General features: G+C 43.3%; 2 protein-coding genes across 3 annotated transcripts; both read right to left on the bottom strand.

Annotated features, from left to right (window-relative positions):
- Positions 1-2906: 2906 nt before the first annotated feature.
- Positions 2907-12700, bottom strand: LOC141271506 (keratin, type I cytoskeletal 19-like). Its single transcript, XM_073681568.1, has 8 exons — positions 12191-12700; positions 12036-12118; positions 11695-11851; positions 11455-11616; positions 5765-5890; positions 4548-4768; positions 4417-4451; positions 2907-2959 (listed from the first exon to the last, which is right to left on the bottom strand). Exons 1-8 carry the CDS (start codon positions 12698-12700, stop codon positions 2907-2909), a joined length of 1347 nt encoding a protein of 448 aa, XP_073537669.1.
- A 2131-nt stretch (positions 12701-14831) lies between these two features.
- Positions 14832-22238, bottom strand: LOC141272516 (keratin, type I cytoskeletal 19-like). Of its 2 annotated transcripts, none has more exons than XM_073683323.1 (9): positions 22073-22238; positions 19828-20450; positions 19653-19735; positions 19375-19531; positions 18247-18408; positions 17893-18018; positions 17309-17529; positions 16699-16736; positions 14832-15513 (listed from the first exon to the last, which is right to left on the bottom strand). In XM_073683323.1, exons 2-9 carry the CDS (start codon positions 20356-20358, stop codon positions 15488-15490), a joined length of 1344 nt encoding a protein of 447 aa, XP_073539424.1. In that variant the 5' UTR covers positions 20359-20450; positions 22073-22238; the 3' UTR covers positions 14832-15487. The 2 variants fall into 2 exon arrangements, with proteins under 2 accessions (XP_073539424.1, XP_073539425.1); XM_073683324.1 differs by lacking the exon at positions 22073-22238 and adding an exon at positions 20815-21019.
- Positions 22239-22733: the final 495 nt, after the last annotated feature.

The raw sequence follows: 22733 nt of genomic DNA, 5'->3' as shown, positions 1-22733 counted from the left end.
ACAAGCGTTTACGCTGCGGAAATTCCGCAGCATATACGCTTGTAAAACGCTACGTGGGCACATACCCTTAATCTTATAACATCATTTTAATACTACTATTAGGCATGGACAGTAGTAGTGGGGCTGGAGAGCAGGGTTAAAGGGGTCATCAACAAGCCACTCTGCTTTAGCCAAGGTATTTGCAAATAGGTATACAGACGAGTCTTTGCCAAGGGTTAAGGAAAGGCCCACTGTGTCTCTGCTGTTTGTCATCTGTTCTCAGTAAAATGAGGCCATCGGGTTGTATAACTTTCTTTGAAACATTCATTAAACTAGAAATAAGTATCTAAAGAAAAACAGATCCATCAGATAAATACAACAGAATCTAATGTATTGGTGCTGTGGAGTTTTGTTTTTTGGTCTTCATGTTCATCCATAAATGACTAACACTTGCCTTCAAGAAGTTCTGCTGGGAAAAAACAGAAGTAAGTGATATCACATTGGCCCAACTTCCATTCAGAGAGGTTTCTTGGTTACGAAAAAACGATTTTTACATACCTTATTACAAAATTAGTCCTTTGCATCTCCAGATCATTAGAGCCCTTTGGGGAGGTTTCTCAAATCTATGTGATTTTCTTATATTGCTTGATACATTTATATTGCTGTTTTCTATAAATACTGAGGAGGCTATCAGAATAGTTCAAGATTTGTGTCTACATTATCCACTTGCAGTCATGCGTACCCCTAAAAAGCTGTTTTTCTTTCCAATGTCCTCTGTGACTCTTACTATAATTTGTATGGAAAAGATTTACAAAAAGTGTTCAGAACTTCATAACTGCAAGTCCTAGCCTAGGCCATTGGCCAATAGTAAAATCCTTCTAGAAAACGTTCTATGTATATTCAGAGACAATAAAGGCATGTTCATGCAACGTTTTATTCTGGCAAATTTGGAACAAGAGTAGGCACATTCAGAAAACCACCTGAAAACACAGCTATAAAACTCTCAAAAGAATGAACATATTAAATTCTATGTAAAAAGGCTTGCTGACCATACAGTATATTCGGACATTTCAGCATTTTTTATCTGCTTTAGATTTCAAAAACCGCCAAGCAGTTAAAATAAGTAAGCAGACCATTTTTCAGCATTTTCCAATTGGAAGATGCTCCATAATTCCCATGCATGCAAATCGGAAGGCTAAAAAGAAACCCGGAAGACATCTGGGTGTCCTTCTGTGTATTTTATTAACCCCTTTGCCCCAAAGCCTGTTTTCACCTTCCTGACCAGGTCAAATTTTACAATTCTGACCAGTGTCACTCTATGTGGTAATAACAATGAATCCCAGTGATTCTGAGATTGTTTTTTCATGACATATTGTACTTATTTGTTAGTGGAAAATTTAGGTTGAAATTTTTTGCATTTATTTGTGAAAACATCGGAATTTTGGTGAAAACTTTTAACTATTAAATCCTTAAACTAGTTAGTCATGCTATACAAAATAATTTATAAATAGCATTTCCCATATTTAGTTTATATCAGCATCATTTTTGAAACAGAATTTTTTTTTGTTAGGAGGTTAGAAGAGTTAAAAGTTTATCAGCAGTTTCTAATTTTTCCAACAAAATGTTATAGTTTAACAGTTTTATAGATTAGATCGTTCTGGACGCGGCGATACCAATTATATGTACTTTATTTGTTTATTTTTGTTTTTACATAAATATATGTACCATATTTTTCAGACTATAAGATGCACTTGACCAATTTTGGGGTGGAAAATGGGAAAAAATATTTTTTTATAACATGGGAGTCCGTCTTATAGTCCAAATAGGTCTCTTACCTGGGGGGTGGTGGAGCGGGGGTCACAGGAGGCTGGGTCCTTCAGGAAGCTGGCAGAAGTGTAGCATTGCAGAGGGCCCTGGGTGGGAGAAGGCAGTGCCCCAGCAGCAGGGGGTTGCGGTGGTGGTGGAGCAGCATAGCAGGAAGCAGAGTCCCTCCCTCAGGAACCCGGCGGCGGCAGGAGCGTTGAGATTCTGTGGGCCCGGTGTCGGCGGTGAAGCAGAGCACGGTGCACTGCTTTTCCGGTGGCCATCTTCTAGAAGCCATGGTCTACAGGAAAATGGCCACCCAAGCCAGCCCATGTGCAGTATGGGATCTCCGTGGCCATTTCCCTGAGACCCATGGCTTTAGGAAGATGGCCGCCGGAAGCAGCGCATATGCAGTTGAGATCTTGACTGAGTCGAGATCCCAGTCTGTGCATGCGGCCGCTGGGAAAGCACTGCCTAACTGCCAATACTGGGCCCACAGCATTGCACAGCTTCTGCAGCTGCCGGCTTCCAGACGGAGGGACCCTGCTTCCTTGCGATCCCGTTCCACCACCACCGCAACTCCCCAGTAAGCCTGTATTTGGACTATAAGATGCACCCCCATTTTCCTCCCAAATGTGGGGTAAAAAAGTGTGTCTTATGGTCTGAAAAATACAGTATTTACTGGATTAATATATATATTTTTTATATATTTTTACAATTTTCTAAAAAAATGTTTTTACTTTTTAACCTTGTCCCAGGATGGGACATGAACTTTCCCTGCCCTGATCGCTGATCTATTATTGCATTGCTCAGCATTAGATCAGGTAATTGCACACAGGGAGGAGGCGTGTGAGGCCACCATACCTGGGTGACCTTGCAGCCATCTTTCAGCCCAGGGTCATCCTGGAGACCATCGGCACAACTCGATTGCTAGCACTGATCCTGAGCATTGCCGCAACGTGTCAGCTTTCATATAGCTCTGACACCCACTTCTGATCGCATCAGCACTCGGAGTGAGCCAATACAATTGTCATGCTGTACATGTATAGCGGTTTGCGGGAACACACCTCTTGCATTACGTATATGTATGGCGGATGTCATGAAGGGGTTAATCGCTTAATGGACTAACACTGGCAAATTTGTCGGAAATACGCAACAAAAAGCAATTTAAAGATGCCTGAAAAATACAATTAGGAAAACGCCAATGTGACGCCCTGCGGCTGCAGGCTGTCAAAGAACTCCTGGGTATTGCACAGACGGATTCTCCCCAGTGGCCTCAATACATGCAGACACCTCCACCCAAGTCCACTAGATGAAGCCCTGTCAGGTATATATATACTGGGGGGTGGAGTTCAGGAAGTCAGTCAGTGGGAAGCAGTGAGTGTGACACGATGCTGCAGCACCAGACAAGCTGAAGTCTGTGCGGCTGAAAGCCAGGCTAGGCCCAAGCTGCGGGCTAGTCTGGCCAGTGAGAGCCTAGAGTGGGCTAGAAGGCAAGGAGAAGAGAAGAGCCATGAGGGACAGAGGAACCACAAAGGGTTTGTCCCCTGATGCAAGCCGGGCACCGGGCCTGAGCCTATTGGGATCTCTATGCCCAGAAGGGAATCCGGCATACTGAGGAGGATTTCATATCCCTCAGTCCACCCGTGAATACCGCATATTCAGAAGACTAGGTACCACGAAGGCCCCAGTGTCCAGGGATCTTGATAACCAGTGGGAAAGCCCTCGCCGCCAAGCAAGACGGGTGAGAGAAACATCAAGGAAGCTAGACCCTGTTCCAGGCAGGTCAGAAGCTCCAGGGAGAGAGACAAGAAGATACAGAAAGGAGGCCTTACACCCGCTCACTGGGGAGCAAGTCCAGAAGTGCACTCCACCTACAAGTACCCCGGACCATACCTGACTACCATCATCAGTAAAGGTACTGAAGCAAACCCCTGTGTGCGTGTCTGTTCTTCCTCTGACCCGGCTGGGTCCCCTCTCTCCTGCATCCCTTCACACCATCCCTGCCCCGGGGACCCGCTCCACCTGTGGGGAGCAGAAACACCTCAGCTGCCATCCCAACACCCCCGGAGGTCTGAAGCAGCGCTGGTAATCATTACCAGGTACCACAGGTGACGTCACAAACTGTTTATTTATTTTTATCCAAGTTTCAATCCCCTTTTTCAAGAGTGACCCCAGGGTACGGGCCCGGGAGCTGACCACCGCGACATCCCCAAACCAGGTAAAGGCCCGGGTACCGAGTCATCCCCATCCCCTGGGCGCGTCACCAACAAAAATGTTTACCAGCTGCATCAAGAAACGCCATAAAAATTCTCAAAATGAAAAAAATATATTCATTTTATGAGGAGCTTTTGCGGCACTTCTTCAAGTGGATTCTGATATATGCATGTACCCAAAAAATCCAATAATTTCTACCATGTTGGGCCAACTGTTTTTATCTGCTAGGCATCATACTTTTACAATCCACAGGTTAGAGACCCTTCATATAACCTTTCACTACAAACTAACATTGTGAAGTATAACCAGAAAACTGAAGACTACTGTACTCAGACATTGGTGTAACCTTTAGAGATGGTTGTAGTGGTTACACCCTATCCTAACAAAACAGAAAGTCTCAGAAAAATTGTGACTTACCGTCTTTATGTTCTGTGCTGTGCTGAGCTGGAACTCTGTATGAAGATAAAAGGTAACATTTATAATTAGCCAATTATTTTTATTATGTTGCATCAAGATAAAAGATCAAAGATAATCTTAATTTTACATACCGTATGTCATTCCCATCTAGCAGCTGCTTATAGGTAGTGATCTCCATCTCCAAGTGGGTCTTCTGATCCATAAGTATTTTGTACTCATAGTTCTGACGCTCTAGGTCAGATCGTATCTGGCCAAGCTGTGACTCTATGTTATCAATCATTTCTTGTAACTGGGCAAGCTGGGAACCAAACGTGGCTTTTGTTTCTGCCAAAGTGTTCTCCAGGGCTGATTTCTATTGCAAGGAGAACATACTGTTTAGAAGGTTAGAAGTTTCAGCTTGAGCAGTGCCTTACAACATGACTCAATGGCCATACTGATTGAATTTACAATTACATTTTGTCTTCTATGGTTTTTATTGGAGCTGAGCAAAAAGATTCACAGGATCCATGGTCCAGTGGCTATGTTGGTAGTCATGGCCAATGGACCAAAACTGTGTGAACCTCCTATTACCCACGTCATACCCGGTGCCTCTTTTTACAAGTAAAACTCACAATGTCATTATGTTATTGCCCAATGCACACATGACATCGGGGGGGGGGTGCTACTAATCAGAAGAGGTGCCAGAGATGTCGTAGGATGTAGGAGGTTCGCAGGATGTAGGAGGTTCGCAATGCTCTGGTCTGACGATCACTAATCATTTTGCTTAAAGGGGTTTTCCCACAAATAAAAGTTCTTTTTAATCAATAGATCTTGGAATGATAATAAGTTCCACAATTGAATGTATTTAAATAAAATGTTCCTGTGCTGAGATAATCTTATAAATGACCCTCTGCTGTGTACTGTGTAATGGCTGTGTCTGACCGTACAGGAACATGGTCTGATAATTCCACAGCTCCTGGGCAGGGGAGGAAGCAAAAGACTATACAGACATTTCAGCATGGGGTCGCAAATGATTCTTTCTTTGATGTAAAACATTGTTTAAAAACAGGCAGGGAAATGTTTTACCTCACAGAAAGAATCAGCTGCGATCCTATGCTGTCCTGTCTGTATACTCTTTTGCTTCCTCCCCTGTCCAGGAGAAGTGGTATGATCAGACCATGTTCCTGCACGGTAAGACATGGCCATTACACAGGGGAACATTTATAAGATTATCTCACCACAGGAACATTTTATTTAAACACATCCAATTATGGACGTTATTATTATTACAAGATCTAGTTATTTAAATCAACTTTCGTTCGTGGGAAAACCCCTTTAACTTTAATTTTTATGTATTAAAACCTCATACCATGCTCAGCTGACTCAGCAGATCAATCTCCAGGGTCTGTACAGAGCGTTTCAGGTCAGTGAGCTCACTACTAACTGATTGCAGTTGATCAGCTCCCGAGGACACTTCACGGTTCAGTTCTGCACTCTGTTAGAGAAAATGAGAGGTCAGAGAAATTTCTGCACTAGCATAGTGATCTATAGCATCTGGTCATAGTCTAGATATAAACATTGCTATACATTTATTCTTGGTAATTCCACTTAAAGTGAAGAGTCATGGTGGACTTGGAAACTTTCTCACATAATCATTTATGCATTTTTAAATATCTAAATTGGCCTATAAGCTTGACATCAACTCCATATATTACAGATTGGATTTGGTTGTCCAACCAAAAACTATAACAGCAGATGTCCACAGATAAATTTGTGCATAGACCATGTATACTGGCACGAGTCCATACATGTAAGCATGCCTTTGTGAGTCTCTGTATTCTCCACTAAAAGCAATTTATATACTTCTGTATTATGGTATGAATAGAAGCAAGGCGGAATAATATACGACATACAGAGGTGTTACATGGGTCTAATATGAGTACCATATTGCAGATTCATGCCGTTTGTATTGGTGACATCTCAGTATGTGTTACTGAAAGGGAATTTGTCACTAGGATCAACCCTCACTAAGCCGTCTATATGGGCCTGTAGGTCATAAAAAGTTGAATAAAATAATACTTTGATATCTGTAATCGGATGTCTTTTTCCAGAGAAATGCACTTTTTTCATAATATGTGAATGAGCTTTTAAGATCTATGGGCCGGACAGAGATCTCCCTGAGAGTTTATTTTAAATGGTAGGGGCCATTACCAGTGCGACACATGTAATGACCGACAGTCTGCTCTCCTGATCTACACACTTGGTTTTTATACCTTGAGAAAGGCACTGGTCTGGCACAGAAATGCATTGGTATTGTAGCACCCCGAGGGCTCGGCTGCTACAGGGGTATTGCACCTCAAACCAGAGGTGTGATATTCCACTCCCGGGTAAGGATGGAGTGTGGACCAGGACTCAGTAAGCTGCATGCATCACACACACCCCATTTCCGAGGGACAGCTCAACGGTGCTCCCACTAGACAGAAGTGCAGGCACGACAGCATCTGTCCCTGGCTGGAGTGGGGCGGGGGGTGGAATACCCAGTGGTGTAGGAGCAGATAGGGGTGGGTTTCTGGGCATAGGTAGGAGCCCATTGGTTGCTAGTCACCTGGGCTCGGGTGTTAGAAGGAGGTATATAAGGTGGGCACCATCTTAGAACAGAGTTCAGTCTGAGTGAAGACAGAGACAGAGCCTGCAGAACAAGCAGAGCAGTCAGAGCCTGGAGAGGGAAAGTAAGAACCAGGAGCTCTGTAGGAACAGTAACTGAATACCAGGGGCTGGAGCTGAGCAGAGTTCGCCCTGGTTGAAGACACTAATACCGGACATGGAGTCCGAGGTTGTGGGGACATCCAGGTCCAGCAGCAGAATCCAACCGGCAGGGGATTCCATGTCCTCTGGCCTTAGAAATCCGAAGGCACGGTCACAAGTAAGGGACCAGCACTGCCATCGTGAAGCGGAGGCTAACGGAAGACCCCAAGTCACCGGCCATACGGGTGAGCACCACACGGTATACTCAAGGACGTGGGCTACTTCTACCCGCATAGAGCAAGGTAGCCAGGAAAGAGTGCAGATAGTCGGGGAGGCCTACAACTCCACCTGGCCAGGGGAGATCCTGCTTGCTCACAGACTGACCATGCCCCTACTGCTAACCAGTACTCCCGGGAGGGTCTGCTTTATACCATCAGTAAAGACCCTAAACTGCACCACATGTCTCTGTGTTTCATCGCCGCACCAGCACCATTACTACTGGGACGCTCACACCATCACTCCCATCATCCACATTAGCTGCCCTGAGGCAATACTTCTCCCGTGGGGAGTTATCCCATACTCGGCTGCGCAAACTACATCAGCCTCAGCGGTCTGCAGCGCAGCGGCGGTCCCCACTGACCGCAATCCACGGGTGGCGTAGTCGGACATTGTTATTACTTAAGACTGCCACTGGTTTGACCGCCCTGGGCACGGACCGGGTCACCGCCACACTGAGACTACAACCCCCAGCGATCCGGCTCCGGGTATCCCCCTGCACAGCACAGGCCCAGGGGGCGCGTCAACTTTGGCGTAGTCGGCAGGATTCAAACCAACCCGTCACCAGCGGGTATTGCGTGCCTGAAAAAGACTTTTGTACTTACCTGTGGAGAAGTTTCCCGCCGTCCAGAGTCGTTTCCCGCCATCGGACGCCATCTTGGGTCGTTTCCCGCCATCGGACGCCATCTTGGGTCGTTTCCCGCTATCCGCAGCCGCTTCCCGCCATCGGACGTCATCTTCGGGACGCCGCGCGGGAAGAAGAGGGGCGTGGACGCCGAAAGCGCGCGAGATCCTAAGCTCCGCCCCATGCACTGACGCTGCGTAAGGTCCTGGAAGGGAGAGGGAGCGACGCTGACGTCACAGGAGCGCGATGCAAGGTCCTCAACCCCGACGATCGACTGCGGAGCCGCGGCCTACGGAGGAAGATCAACGCAAGGTAGGCCACAGTCCACCAGGGGGGAGGAGGACACCAGGAACGGAGAGCAAGATGACGGACCGGCAGCAGACTAAGCTGCCCAGCATCGGCAGTGCCCCAGCCGTCGCGGGCCCCGACCAGGGCCAGGAGAAGACGCGTGATGCTGGAGCGGTCACGGGAGCAGGTAAGAGGAGTCTCCCTGTCCCGGACGCTGCCAGCGTCAGCCTGCTCCAGGGCCCCCTTCTGGAGCCGCCAATCCCCGGCGCTGCAGACACCGATCTGCTCCAGACCCCGCAACAAGCCCTGCAGCCGAGCCCTCCAGCCCTGGGCACTGCCACCACCAGCCCGCGCCCAGGCCCAAAGTCGCACCCTCTGACCCCGGGCGTCATCAACAGCGGCCTTCTCCAGGCCCCGCCGCAAGGCCTGCTGCACATGGGCGCAAAGGGATTGTACGCCCTCCACGTCAACCGGCTAACCGAGGAAGAGCTGCAGTACCACCAGTATGAGGAAAACCCTGAGGGCCCGGACGGGTCTGAAGATTACGAGGAAGGAGCATCAGGAGGACACCGTTACCAGTGAACGGTAAAGTGGAACTGTATATAGTTACCCGTCAGGGTACAAGAACTGTTGTGAAACTGTTGACTGTGTGAACTGTTACCTGTGTGCCCCTAATCCCTAACCAGGCTGAGGACTGTGAGAAGCCACTCCCTTATCCCCACTGGCCGAGGACTGAGAGCGGCCATCCTGTACATAGTTGCGCTTCTTAAAGCGCCCCCTACTGGTTTTATAAAAAGACTGCAACGTCTTCCTCAGGATTAAATGGACTGTTGCACCTTTACCTGGTCACAAGTTGCACAGTGGCCAGAGCTCAAGAATGTTTTACTTGGAAAAGTTTTATATTGAAAAGTTTGTTATGCTGCTAAAAGAGTTTATGGTATTTTATGTGTGTGTGAAGAAAATCTTATAATGTTCATTAATGTTTATACCAGTAACGTTGGAAAGAAAAGAGTACCTCCCATAAAGGGATGAGTTTTTGGTTAAATCTCTTATATGCGAATGCATTCTAAAAATTTGTATGTTTTAAATTGTTTTATTCTTTTCCAGCCCGAGGACGTGCTGTGATTTACCAGGGGGGAATGTAGCACCCCGAAGGCTCGGCTGCTACAGGGGTATTGCACCTCAAACCAGAGGTGTGATATTCCACTCCCGGGTAAGGATGGAGTGTGGACTAGGACTCAGTAAGCTGCATGCATCACACACACACCCCATTTCCGAGGGACAGCTCAACGGTGCTCCCACTAGACAGAAGTGCAGGCACGACAGCATCTGTCCCTGGCTGGAGTGGGGCGGGGGGTGGAATACCCAGTGGTGTAGGAGCAGATAGGGGTGGGTTTCTGGGCATAGGTAGGAGCCCATTGGTTGCTAGTTACCTGGGCTCGGGTGTTAGAAGGAGGTATATAAGGTGGGCACCATCTTAGAACAGAGTTCAGTCTGAGTGAAGACAGAAACAGAGCCTGCAGAACAAGCAGAGCAGTCAGAGCCTGGAGAGGGAAAGTAAGAACCAGGAGCTCTGTAGGAACAGTAACTGAATACCAGGGGCTGGAGCTGAGCAGAGTTCGCCCTGGTTGAAGACACTAATACCGGACACGGAGTCCGAGGCTGTGGGGACATCCAGGTCCAGCAGCAGAATCCAACCGGCAGGGGATTCCATGTCCTCTGGCCTTAGAAATCCGAAGGCACGGTCACAAGCAAGGGACCAGCACCGCCATCGTGAAGCGGAGGCTAACGGAAGGCCCCAAGTCACCGGCCATACGGGTGAGCACCACACGGTATACTCAGGGACGTGGGCTACTTCTACCCGCATAGAGCAAGGTAGCCAGGAAAGAGTGCAGATAGTCGGGGAGCCCTACAACTCCACCTGGCCAGGGGAGATCCTGCTTGCTCACAGACTGACCAGGCCCCTACTGCTAACCAGTACTCCCGGGAGGGTCTGCTTTATACCATCAGTAAAGACCCTGAACTGCACCACACGTCTCTGTGTTTCATCGCCGCACCATTACTACTGGGACGCTCACACCATCACTCCCATCATCCACATTAGCTGCCCTGAGGCAATACTTCTCCCGTGGGGAGTTATTCCATACTCGGCTGCGCAAACTACATCAGCCTCAGCGGTCTGCAGCACAGCGGCGGTCCCCACTGACCGCAATCCACGGGTGGCGTAGTCGGACATTGTTATTACTTAAGACTGCCACTGGTTTGACCGCCCTGGGCACGGACCGGGTCACCGCCACACTGAGACTACAACCCCCAGCGATCCGGCTCCGGGTATCCCCCTGCACAGCACAGGCCCAGGGGGCGCGTCAGTATTACTATTGATAAAAAACGATTTGGCATCCCAAGGCTCTTCATTCCCACACTACAGCCGGCCTAAATGTGCCAGTTTCCATTTTTGCCTCCTGATCTACATGTCTCATACTGATAACACTGATAACACCCCCACCCCTATTAATTTATAATAAGCTCTGGAGACAGATTCTTAGGGAGATCTATGTCCAGCCCGTAGATCTTAACAGCTTATTTACATATTAAGAAAACGTGATTTTCTCTGAAATAAGGCATCGTATCGCAGGTATCAATGTATTTTATATAAAGGAGTCTTCTAAGACTAAGTTCACAAGAGCATATAAAAAACAAACGATTTTTCATCTGTATTGTCATATGCCATCTATTTTTATACATCATCAGTGAATAAAATTTACAAGACCAGAAACAGTTTCCTATGTTAATAATGGCAATGTGTCAGTTAAAATTAAATGCTATATGGTTGATCCATATGGGATCTGATTTTTTGACTATCCATAGACTTGAATAGGTGAATAGGTAAGTCTCATCTGAAATACGGCAGAGACTAGTGCATGCAGTAATTTTGTTTGTACAGACTGTGTATAAACTACAGTCACCTGCATATTGGTCCGAATGCTGTCAGTTTTTTCCATGAGCAGCAATTGGGCCGAAAATATGGTAATGTGAACATAGCCTAAGGGAGAATATAACAAAGCATAAGAAGAATTTACACTTGACACATGCTTTTTAAAATAAAATATTTCTTCAGGTCTTACCCTTGCCAGGAATATGCTCTCAACCTCTTTAATGTTTCTCTCCATCAGGTTCTCATATTGATCTCTAACCTCCGATAGGATTTTATTTAGATCTGTAGAAGGAGCAGCATCTACTTCCACGTTGACTCTAGCACCTAGTTGAGCCCTCAGAGAGTTTACGTCCTTAAATGACAAGTAACATATAATATTTTATAGTGCGTTACTAAAAATGTGCAATTTCTCTCTAATATTTTTATTTACTTCTTCGTGATTGCTCTTTAATTGGAGGAGCTCTTCTTGAAGGCATCGAACTTGAATTTCCAAGTCTTGACTTTGCATGTTAAGTTGCTCCAGGGCTTTTCGAAGGCTACTAACATCTGCTTCAATGTTACGTCTCAGATCAAGCTCCATCGCATATCTATAATGTGACGATAACAAGAACTTGGCAATGGTTTGTCATGTTGCTTGTTCTGCATCTAGAGACCCTGTGATAAGCTTATTTTCAGGAGGTCTTCTAACAGAATAGGATTTTAAAAATCTGATAACCCCCCCTAACAAAGAACAAAATATATTCATATAAAATTGTAGTAGTTAAGGCTTACTTGTTTCTCAGGTCATCTGCTGCCAGCTGCGCATTGTCTATTTGCATGATGATGTGTGTATTATCCACTTTGGTGGAAAAAATCTAAAAGTAATACGAAATTATTTATGATTAAGTATGTGACATAAATATTATCTTAAAGAGTGTTTTTTTTACCTCATTTTGGAGATCTTGGATACTCCTAAAGAATTGGCTGGAGTCAGGTAATGTACTGGGAGCATTGGTAGAATACCACTCACAGATCCTTCTCTCCAATTGAGCATTGTCTTGCTCCAAGGCATGTACTTTTTCAATATATGAGGATAGTCTCTGATTAAGATGTTGCATGGTTTCCTTTTCATTGATGTTCACCAGGCTATTAGTTTTCCAGTCATCATGGCCTCCTGAGCTTTTGAGGAGCCTTCCAGGACTATGAGCACCAAAGACTATACCAACTCCATAACCATGACCACCACATGACCTACTGGAAAATGATAATGTTGTGGGTCTTCTATTGCAATCTTGGTAATGACTACCAAGATGTGAGATTGAGGAGTTTTTCAGATAGTCTTTATGGAGATCATGGTGGTGTGAGGAAATATGTCTGGAGGCTTTCGGGTAATGACCTCCAGTATGACAAACTCCCACCAGAGATCTCGAAGAAGAGTGACTGATAACGTGACTCATTATTTCCTTTGTTCTGCACTTTCTGCAAGAGACTAGAAATTGATGCTTGTTCAATGAGCGATCTGTAAAAATGCCCTATGCACTAGTCCTGTATTTATATGAAGCCGTGACATTAGGTCAGTTTATAGGCATTTTATATGCATCATTCCCCATCATATTCCTTTAAAGTTTGTCAGATCTCAAAGCTAGCATCACAACCAAAGCCTAATAATAGGATTAGTGAATCACTTGACTGAAGTATGAAACAGGCCTCAGACATCAGAGAGATACATTCACCACACCTTGTCAATATATTTGTTTTAATTATGACCTGTCCATCAATCACAAAATGTATTTTATGAGCAGTAAAAAAATTGCATTCATATGAAATGTTAAATTTGAAATATCTGGTGTTACAAAAAAAAAACTTTCCTAAATCAGAGGCATACAGAGATGCAGTATGGGCCCACAAACATCTATGGGTATTGCAGTTATGGCTCCATATTACTTTGAGATTGTACATAGTCCCATTCCCCAATCCCTGAAGCTTAGCATGATGGCTGGTGGGTGGGTCATACATTTTGTTACCTCATTGTTTTAGTGATCTGTGGGGGTCTCAGCACCCAAGTCTCATTTATCACTTTTTTAGATATAAAAAGTTTTGTGAAATTTCGGTTATTCTTTACCTTTTAGTATTCTAAACAATTGGATGAGTATCTTATTTTAGCAGATTTTCCATTAATTGAGCAGATATTTTCCTCTATATTGAAAAACAGCATAAAAAAAATGGCCCCTTTACTGAATTCAGGTAAATTGAGCAATGAGTTTTCTTTTCTTATAAGTTATATTGTATCATTAGTAGCTGTGGCGAAAAGGAGGTTCTCCTCATTGACTTGACCTGGTCCATCCCTCCTCCTCAATGACCCTGTGACCTATGTCATGATTTACCTATTGTCTGCAACTGTGATACTTGCAAACAATTCCTGGACAAAGTTTATGGGGGTAAGAAGAATAAATACTAGGACCTTCAATCTCTAGATAGTGAGCTATGAAAGTGTGAAGCAGAATCAAGAAATGGGCTCCAAATTAATTTTTGATTGAAACCCTCTATCCTATAGGACTTATAGTTGTTTTCCGATTTCAAAAAATCCCTCTCACCTGGCACAATTTATTTTTAAGAAAACAAACTGCATGTTATAAACCCTCATCAGTTACAGCGTTAAGTCTCCACCGCTGCTCCCAGTGTCTATTATTGTCTGCAGTGCTGATGTCATGTTGATAGCGCTGCAGGCAATAACTTAGCTTAGCAGCTCTGCCCAAGTAGATTGCAAATGCTGCTCTGAGTCGCTGAGCTCATTGATTGTTTGCAGCACTGTTGACGTGATGTCAGCGCTGCAGACAATAATAGACATCTGGAGACTCAGCACTGGACACAGGGGTGTTAAAGCTCAGTTTGTCCAGGGAATAGGGGTTTTCCAAGAACAGCAAATCCCTTTAACTCTGACTTCACTTGAAAATAAAAATTTAATTACTAATGTCAGTGTCATATAAGGAGTTCATGTTAATTTCTGGATTAGATGATAATTATTTCTTAATACATTGATTCTGTAATTAGAATAGGAATGTGTAGTGTACTTCCGAGACTTTGTGATTGTGTATGATTATTTCATGTCTGCAAGAACATTGTAATATTTTTCATATGTTGTTCAACTATAAATGTGGTGTTCTCTTTGGAAAATATCTTTTAGTAAGATCCCCTAATGCACCACATCTGGGATCTTTTGTGATCAGCTTTTTATTATTCCTACACTGCCTCCACAGGGAAAATGAAGAATTACACCGTTTCTATTGAAACCAATGGGATGTCTGTATCATGCATGAACATGTCAGTTCATGCATGATACATGAATGGTTTCCAAACAAATGGCCACTATATAGTCTATATATATAAGTAAATTATAGTGTTCAGGCCATAATCACAGTAAATTATGCAGTAGACCAGGCTGAATTGATATGAGAATGGGCTACTATGTTGAATTGATCGTTTTTCTTCAATTTTTTTTTTAAATAACCAAGCAAGCATATAATTGCATGAACATATTTTATTATCATTGAGAAACCAAAGCATCCAGCAGAGAAAGAAAAGAGCTGAAATGACCATACGGCCCAAATCCATCAATAGTCATACTCTATGGTTACTGTACATATTACTGTTCTGTCTATGTATGCTATGAGGTAGCTAACCATATTAAGATTCTGAGAAATCATTAGGAATATTCAGTTTAGTCCTATGAGTCAATATGTGTAAAGCCCATTAATACTGCTTGAGACATTGTCTCAGTATTTTAAGCTGTCCTCAAATCTACAGAATGTTCTCTTGAAATTTTCCATTTAGAATTATTTTCCATTAACTTGCTAAAGTATATTGATTCTATGATACAATAAATTGCCCCTCCCAGGAGCTATTGAAAGTTGTCTTTTGTGATAGCGAACTATAAATCCCCTGCATAATTGCAGTTAGATGCTATAATGCGGGCTTCTTGCAGACACCACTAGAGTGAGCTTGGGAGCTTGCTGCATACGGTTCATACAATAATAAACCAGTATAGTTCCCACCAATGATGGCTGAAGGAAGAATTTTACATTTTGGAGTCTATCGAAACTCTGTAGGTTTTGTCTCATGTGGATTCATAACCTGCATGGTGCCAACAGAATAAGTAGAAGACAGAATTTCTAAGCTAGGTTCAAAGCCATATTCTTTCCAGAAGATAATGGTGTGCATTTTATCTTCAGTTTTTCCAAAAGCTTCTAACACTTGCTGCTGTGATAAGATGCTACAGAAAGAAAAAATACATAATTTGGTTATTAGGCTTATTAGCATTATTGTATAGATGAGTTCATTGTACGCAACTAGCAAGTAACATGCTACTTATTAGAAAATCTAATACCGCATATTAGAACCCAAAAGCTGTTGGTAATTTGTGTGTCTATAAATATAACAACCTAAAAAGGGGACACATCAAATGTATATCAAATAAAATTTAAAGTTTATTACATAGATGATAAAACCAGGTAAGGGAAATAGGGTGAGGTGTCCAGTAAAACAGAGAGGATGCAAAGGGGGTACAGAACGATGGTAGTATACAACTCTACTATTGCAATAAAATTGTCAGGACGCACAGATACAATCAAAAACCTAATTAAATCACAGTGTATACCAGCATATCATAAACATGAATTATAAAGTGCATAGTGCTATAAATATGTTTATAATGTCAGTGCTGTGACCTATTAAAGTAAAAAAGTAGCCAAAGAATAAATGGATGAATCATATGTTCAAACCTGCAATGTAAAAGTGCAAAACGAGATGGAGTAGATACTGACCCCCAGCGCGTCGACGCGCGTTTCGACAATGCTTTAACGAGGATGCATTGGCGAAACATCCGTAGGATGAGCGATGGCAGCGCTGGGGGTCAGTATCTACTCCATCTCCTTTTGCACTTTTACATTGCAGGTTTGAACATATGATTCATCCATTTATTCTTTGGCTACTTTTTCACTTTAATAGGTCACAGCACTGACATTATAAACATATCTATAGCACTATGCACTTTATAATTCATGTTTATGATATACTGGTATGCACTGTGATTTAATTAGGTCTTTGATTGTATCTGTGCTTCTTGACAATTTTATTGCAATAGTAGAATTGTATACTACAATCGTTCTGTACTCCCTATGCTTCCTCTCAATTTCATTGGACACCTCACCCTATTTCCCTTACCTGGTTTTATCATCTATGTAATAAACTTTAAATTTTATTTCATATACATTTGATGTGTCCCCTTTTTAGGCTGCTAATAGAAAAACTGTTGCTTAAAGGGGTTGATTAAAAAACAGTGCCTCTCAGGCCATTGACAAATGTAATGAGGTCTTAAAAATGTACAATACTTTTGACATTTTCTTTTTAACCTACTTACATATCTATGTATTCCATTACTATGTAGATCATAACTTACATTCTTTATGCCATGAACTGTGATCGTGAGATGGCGCCCTAAACAAAGAGAAAAAACATTTAGACATTACTAATACATAAATGACATACTAATGGTATAGAGGCTTCCATGAATACTTTTGGTGCGGTCATGAAGCCTCTAGGTTTGACTACATGAAACCCAGGTTAAGGATTTATATAACCCTCAATAGCTGTCTGGGGATAGCTGACTGGTATCTCAAGAATCAACTTCTCTCCTGAAATGTAACTACTGGGCTCCTTGCAAAAAAGCTGTGCACTTTGTAAGATAAAAGCTTTCACAGCTGGAGAATGAAAGCAAATAGAAAGAGCAAGTTAATTGCAAACTTGCTTATTTTTATGTTGTCTATCTAACTAAAGCAATTTAATAACATTAAAATATAAAAATAAGTGTGACACCAAGTTCACTAACCGATTTCCATTAAAGGTATACAATGAAGACACTACTGTATAATAACAGTGGTTTCCAAACTCGAACTCTCCAGCTGTTGCAAAATTACAGGATGGCTGTCTGGTCATCCTGAAAGTAGTAATTGTGTAACAGCTCTAGGCAACTTATACCAATTGTTCAGTGAAGCCAATACTGTGCTTACTTGATGTCATGACCATCTAGGAGACGTTTGTAGGTTGCAATCTCCATCTCCAGGTGAGTCTTCTGATTCATGAGAAGTTGATATTCATGATTTTGCCGTTCCAAGTCAGATCGAATCTTGGCTAGTTGACTTTCAATGTTATTAATCATCCCTTGTAACTGGGTAAGCTGGGAACTAAACGCTGTTTCAGTTTCTGCTAATGTGGACTCTAGAGCTGATTTCTAAAATGAGAGAAAAATTACTGTATAAATTGCATTCTAAAAATGTCTCGAAAGACTTAACAAAAAATAAGTGTGAAGATGTTCACATTCATGTAAATGAGTCATCTCAAATGGTTTGACTTATCGGAACAATCCCTTTTCCTATGGTTTATTGTGGCCTGAGGATGACATACATTAAATGGCAAACCTCTTTTTTAGCCAGAGTCCAGGTCAAGATACTTTGCCTGGTCAGTAGTCACCTCTTAATTGACCAGCTTCTCATTTGAATAGCTGGCATGTAATTTATGTATGGTTGAATAAAAGATCTGCCCCCTTAAGACCATGCACACGCCTAGCTAATGCTGATCTCATCTATGGTCATACCAAGCTGAGTTGGCTTTCCAGTTCAATCCCCAAAGTCTGTACAGAGCGTTTCAGGTCGATGAGTTCATTATTAACAGACTGAAGTTGTGCTGCCCCTGAAGACATCTCTTGGTTCAGCTCTGCTGTCTGCAATGAAAAAAAGAGAGGGTTTATTTACTTTGGAGGTTAAAAGTACTTCTTGGGCGCTATCCTTGGGATCACCAGTGTCAACTAAATAACACTACATGGTATCTATAGACTTGTTAAAAGTTATGATGACATCACACTACATAGTATCTATAGATTGGCACCACTTTTGAAACAACTTCTGCCCCTGTCCCAACACCATTGATATTTAGAATGAATTATACTTACCCTGTTTAGGAAAATGCTCTCCACCTCCCTCAAATTTCGCTCCATCAGGTTTTCATATTCTTCTCTAACTCCAGACAGGGCTCTGTTCAGATCTACGGCTGGAGCAGCATTAAGTTCCACATTGACTCTGGCTCCCAGTTGTGATTGTAATGAATTGATCTCCTTAAATGAGAAAATTGAATATTTTAGTATAACAGGCTGAATTCACACATCCTTACATCCTCTGTATACAAACCGGAATGTCATGGATGTCCCCAATTCTCCTGACCTGAACTAACAGTCTCATACAGTATATGCCTATTAGGGTGTTAGTTAAGGGCAAGAGAACCACAGTCACTCCAAGCTTTGCCATCCATCCATACACGAGCTATATAACATGTACATGTGAACTCAACCTAAAATATAAAATATAATAAACATAATAATAAATGGAAAAGTCCAGTAGTTAAAATAATTCCTTGAACTGTAGTGCAATTATATGCCATAGATCCACCAAATTTTTATGGGCTGTGCATGGACCTGATCACCAGAATGGTGGTGACTGCTACAAGATGGATGAACTAAGCTATTATTTGCAGCAAAGTGTACGACCATATCTTTGGGGGAATTCTGTTAATTACTTGAGTAGAGGCTACTTGATTTAGATGTATAGTACTTGATGTACTATAAGGGATATAAGATTCCAATAATATGCTTTCTTAATAATTATTTCATGATTCAGTCCCTAGAGATGGCAGCTTAATATAATCTGTTATGTAGATGCCTAGTCAGGTCATGATGACAAAAATGTTCCAAAATCTGAGTGAACTCACAGGCTGGGTGTTAGAAGATTCTCACAAATCTCTGTAACATTTGTAGCTTGGATCTCTTGGTCAAACTATCAGTTTACCCCGTCAGGGAAGACTGACTGTTTCACAGGCTAACATTCGAGAAAATAATGATTTTGCATGCGTTCAACATGTCTAATCATTAGTTATCCAAATATGTCTGCCAGTAACTTCCTTATTTTCCTCTGCACCAGTATGACCATGTATGTTTAATGTTTGAGATCATTACTTCGCAAGAAGCCAACAGAACACTACTGCTTACTGGCAGGACAATAGATTGAAATTGCAGTGCCACAATTACCTCATCATGTCTGCTCTTAAGTTGGATAAGTTCTTCTTGGAGGCATTGAACTTCTGATTCCAAATTTCTTCTTTGCATGTTCAACTCCTCAAGAGCTCTTTGAAGCTCTGCAACATCTGCCTCAACATTGCTCCTCAAGTTGCGTTCCGTCTCATACCTTTGTAGACATAAAAAATACAGCGATAAAAATACAGTATATACCGTTATAAAATAGAGTTCTACTGTAATAAGAAATATGATGAATTTGGTTTTTATTATGTCACATCCGCAATACTTACTTGTTTCTAAAGTCATCTGCTGCCAACTGTGCATTGTCTATCTGTAATATAATCCGGGCATTCTCTACAGTGGCTGAAGAGACCTTCAATGAACATAGATAAATGGTTGATATACTATTGCACACATTTTACATCAAGAATGGTATACATATGAGTGACTTAATTGTCATCATACCTGATTCTGAAGCTCCCTGATAGTCCTAAAGTAGTTGCTGGAGTCAGGCAAAGAGCTGGGTGCATTGCTTGCATACCATTCACAGATTTTCCTTTCCAGTTGAGCATTCTCTTTTTCTAGGGAACGCACCTTATCCAAATAAGATGATAATCTACTGTTGAGGTGTTGTAAGGTTTCCTTCTCATTAATATCAAGCAGACCAGAATTTTTCCATCCATGGTGGCTTCCTGAGATTTTGACATGGCTTCCATGACTGTGGGTGTTATGATTGTGGTGACCAGATGATGAATGGGCAGAAAAGGTGTGTTTTGAACTTCCATGAGCAATGGGAACTTTGCAGTGACCACCATAATGAGAAATGGAGGAACTCTTCTGGTGGACCTTATGGATGCCTCCATGGTGGGAAGAGATGTGGCTAGAAGCTTTAGGATAATGGCAGATCCCCATGAGAGATGTGGAGGAGGAATGGCTGATCCCGTGGCTCATGATTACTTCAGGCTGTTCTGGACTGGACTCAGGCAATGGATACATCTCCTTTTCTCCGTGAGGCTTTTATATGTAGAAGAAATCATTAAATGTCATCATTTATTGGGCTTCACTTGATTCATCATGGTGTGGCAAATCTAAAGAAGCGTTATCAACAAAGAAATTCAGTTTAGGGATTAATGAGCAATGTGGTTCTGAGTTGGAGAAGCTTATTAACTTAATATTACAGGACATTGTAAACACCCTATGGGAGAGTCACTCTTGTACTTGAGCAATTCATAGACATTAAATTAAGTTTATTGTAGCTGAACAATGAGAAAGGATACAATTGAACACAAGCATTGATTGAGTACTGTACATAACGTACTGGCCCAATAGTGCCTTCAGTACAGTAGTAATCTAGACTTTGCCTAAGGACAATGAAGAGACCGGACCCCCACAATTGCTTGGCCACTCCGATTAAAGCAGACATGTAGAATTGGAGGGATTATCTTCACATACCAAGGTCACATTTTTTAATGGGCAGCAGAAGTGCCCAACTGTGAGGTTCATGTTTTCATACAACGAATTCCATAATTTTATGAGAAATCCTTGGAAAGGAGTTGCATGCCGGGGCCTTGCCTGACACTTGTTATCTGAAGGTCTCTGAAGAAACCTCACTTTTTTTGGATGTATTCCACATTGTTGTTGTAATTGAGCTTTTGGACAATTCGCTGAAGTACAGGAGGTAATGTGTCTCTGCACGAATAATGTGAAAGTGGTCCATTGAGTAAATAACCTTTCTTCTTTTTTTAGATTCCCATCATTGCTGCAATATTTATTGCGTGATTAATAAAGACTGCCATTTTGTAAGCCAGTCTTAAAGGGGTTGTCCACTGCTTGACAACCCCAGTTTAATCAATTCAGAACAGTAAGTATAATAAAAACAGTCCAAACTCATGTCCTGCAGTGGCGCCATTCATGAAATGTTGGTGCCGCTGTTCCCAGAAAGTGACAAAACTTACAACCAATGAGTGGTCACCTGTCAGCTGCAGCTCTTATTATTTCATCAGCGTGCACACTGTAATATTGATGACAACAAGTCATGTCACTTTCAGGGAGCAGCAGTACCGACATCACTGAAACAGTGCCTCTGCAGGAGGTGAGTACGGACTGTTTTCATTTAAATTGAAGTCCTGAATTGATTACGCTGAGATTTTCCAGTAGTGGATATCCACTTTAATGGAGGCACCGCTGAAGTAAGATGTGCATCCGCAGTGACTGTAGTTAAACTCTGGTATGCTACATGCTACTAAAGTGGCGTACATGTCAATGAATTTTCCAAATGGGCTTTGCCACACCGAAACCCACCAAAGTTCTGGACACTTTGGCTGAGCTGGCTGGGACTAGCATAAAAATGATAAAAGTCGCCAAATTATAGTGCAACTTCAAGTTCCACAAAAATGTAGCAAAATATCAAGAAAATTGGTGAAAACATCTTGATGAATCAGGCCCTGTGGTGTTTAAAATACATCTGGTTCCTACTCCTGTCATGTTCCAAGTGTGGATATAACAATGCCTGATTCCTTTTCTCATTCTCATTGGCAGGAGTGGTTGTCGTGTATCCAACACCTATGGGAGCTGACTAAGAACATTTGGTGTTGCTGGTATGCATTTCAGCATTTCAGCCCCCGCCCCTCTCTTTGCTTCTGCTTACGGGGCCCTTAGGGACAGCAGCCCGGCGCATGATGCACCCGGCGGACGGAAATGAGCGATGTACCTTTAATCCGCTGGGTGCATCATGGTCCAGGTCATGTGACACACTGCGCGCTGATCTTCAATCCAGAGCAGCAGCGTGCCACATGAGTTGCGGGGACGGCGGTGGCGGGCAGTAAGAGTGAGTGAGTGTGAGAGTGTGTGTTGCGCTGCGCTGCTTGAGGAGGGGAGGCCCGTTGGAGGAGGGGATGCTGATGAGGGAGGGGAGGACGGCTGAAGGAGAAGAGGCCCACTGGAGGAGGGGATGCTGATGAGGGAGGGGAGGCCCGCTGGAGGAGGGGATGCTGATGAAGGAGGGGAGGCCCGCTGGAGGAGGGGATGCTGATGAAGGAGGGAAGGCCCGCTGGAGGAGGGGAGGCCCACTGGAGGAGGTGAGGCCCGCTGGATGAAGTGAGGCCCGCTGAAGGAGGGGAGGCCCGCTGGACGAGGGGATGCTGATGAGGGAGGGGAGGACGGCTGAAGGAGAAGAGGCCCACTGGAGGAGGGGATGCTGATGAGGGAGGGGAGGCCCGCTGGAGGAGGGGATGCTGATGAAGGAGGGGAGGCCCGCTGGAGGAGGGGATGCTGATGAAGGAGGGAAGGCCCGCTGGAGGAGGGGAGGCCCACTGGAGGAGGGGATGCTGATGAGGGAGGGAGGCCTGCTGGAGGAGGAGAGGCCCGCTGGA

Source organism: Phyllobates terribilis, unplaced genomic scaffold (genome assembly GCF_046119375.1).
Source record: "Phyllobates terribilis strain yellow unplaced genomic scaffold, ASM4611937v1 Scaffold_5__5_contigs__length_657084704, whole genome shotgun sequence".
Classification (NCBI taxonomy): domain Eukaryota; kingdom Metazoa; phylum Chordata; class Amphibia; order Anura; family Dendrobatidae; genus Phyllobates; species Phyllobates terribilis.
The sequence above is the reverse complement of the archived record's forward strand: the minus strand, read 5'-3'. Positions and strand labels throughout refer to the sequence as shown.

Coding starts and splice junctions, on each gene's coding strand:
- LOC141271506 (XM_073681568.1), bottom strand. CDS start 12,700: ATGAGTCACGTTATCAGTCACTCTTCTTCGAGATCTCTGGTGGGAGTT. Junction 12,119..12,190: donor TCCAAGATCTCCAAAATGAG/GTAAAAAAAACA, acceptor TATTACTTTTAG/ATTTTTTCCACCAAAGTGGA. Junction 4,452..4,547: donor CTAGATGGGAATGACATACG/GTATGTAAAATT, acceptor ATCTTCATACAG/AGTTCCAGCTCAGCACAGCA.
- LOC141272516 (XM_073683323.1), bottom strand. CDS start 20,358: ATGTATCCATTGCCTGAGTCCAGTCCAGAACAGCCTGAAGTAATCATG. Junction 19,736..19,827: donor TCAGGGAGCTTCAGAATCAG/GTATGATGACAA, acceptor TGTTCATTGAAG/GTCTCTTCAGCCACTGTAGA. Junction 15,514..16,698: donor CAGTTCATGGCATAAAGAAT/GTAAGTTATGAT, acceptor TTCTTTCTGTAG/CATCTTATCACAGCAGCAAG.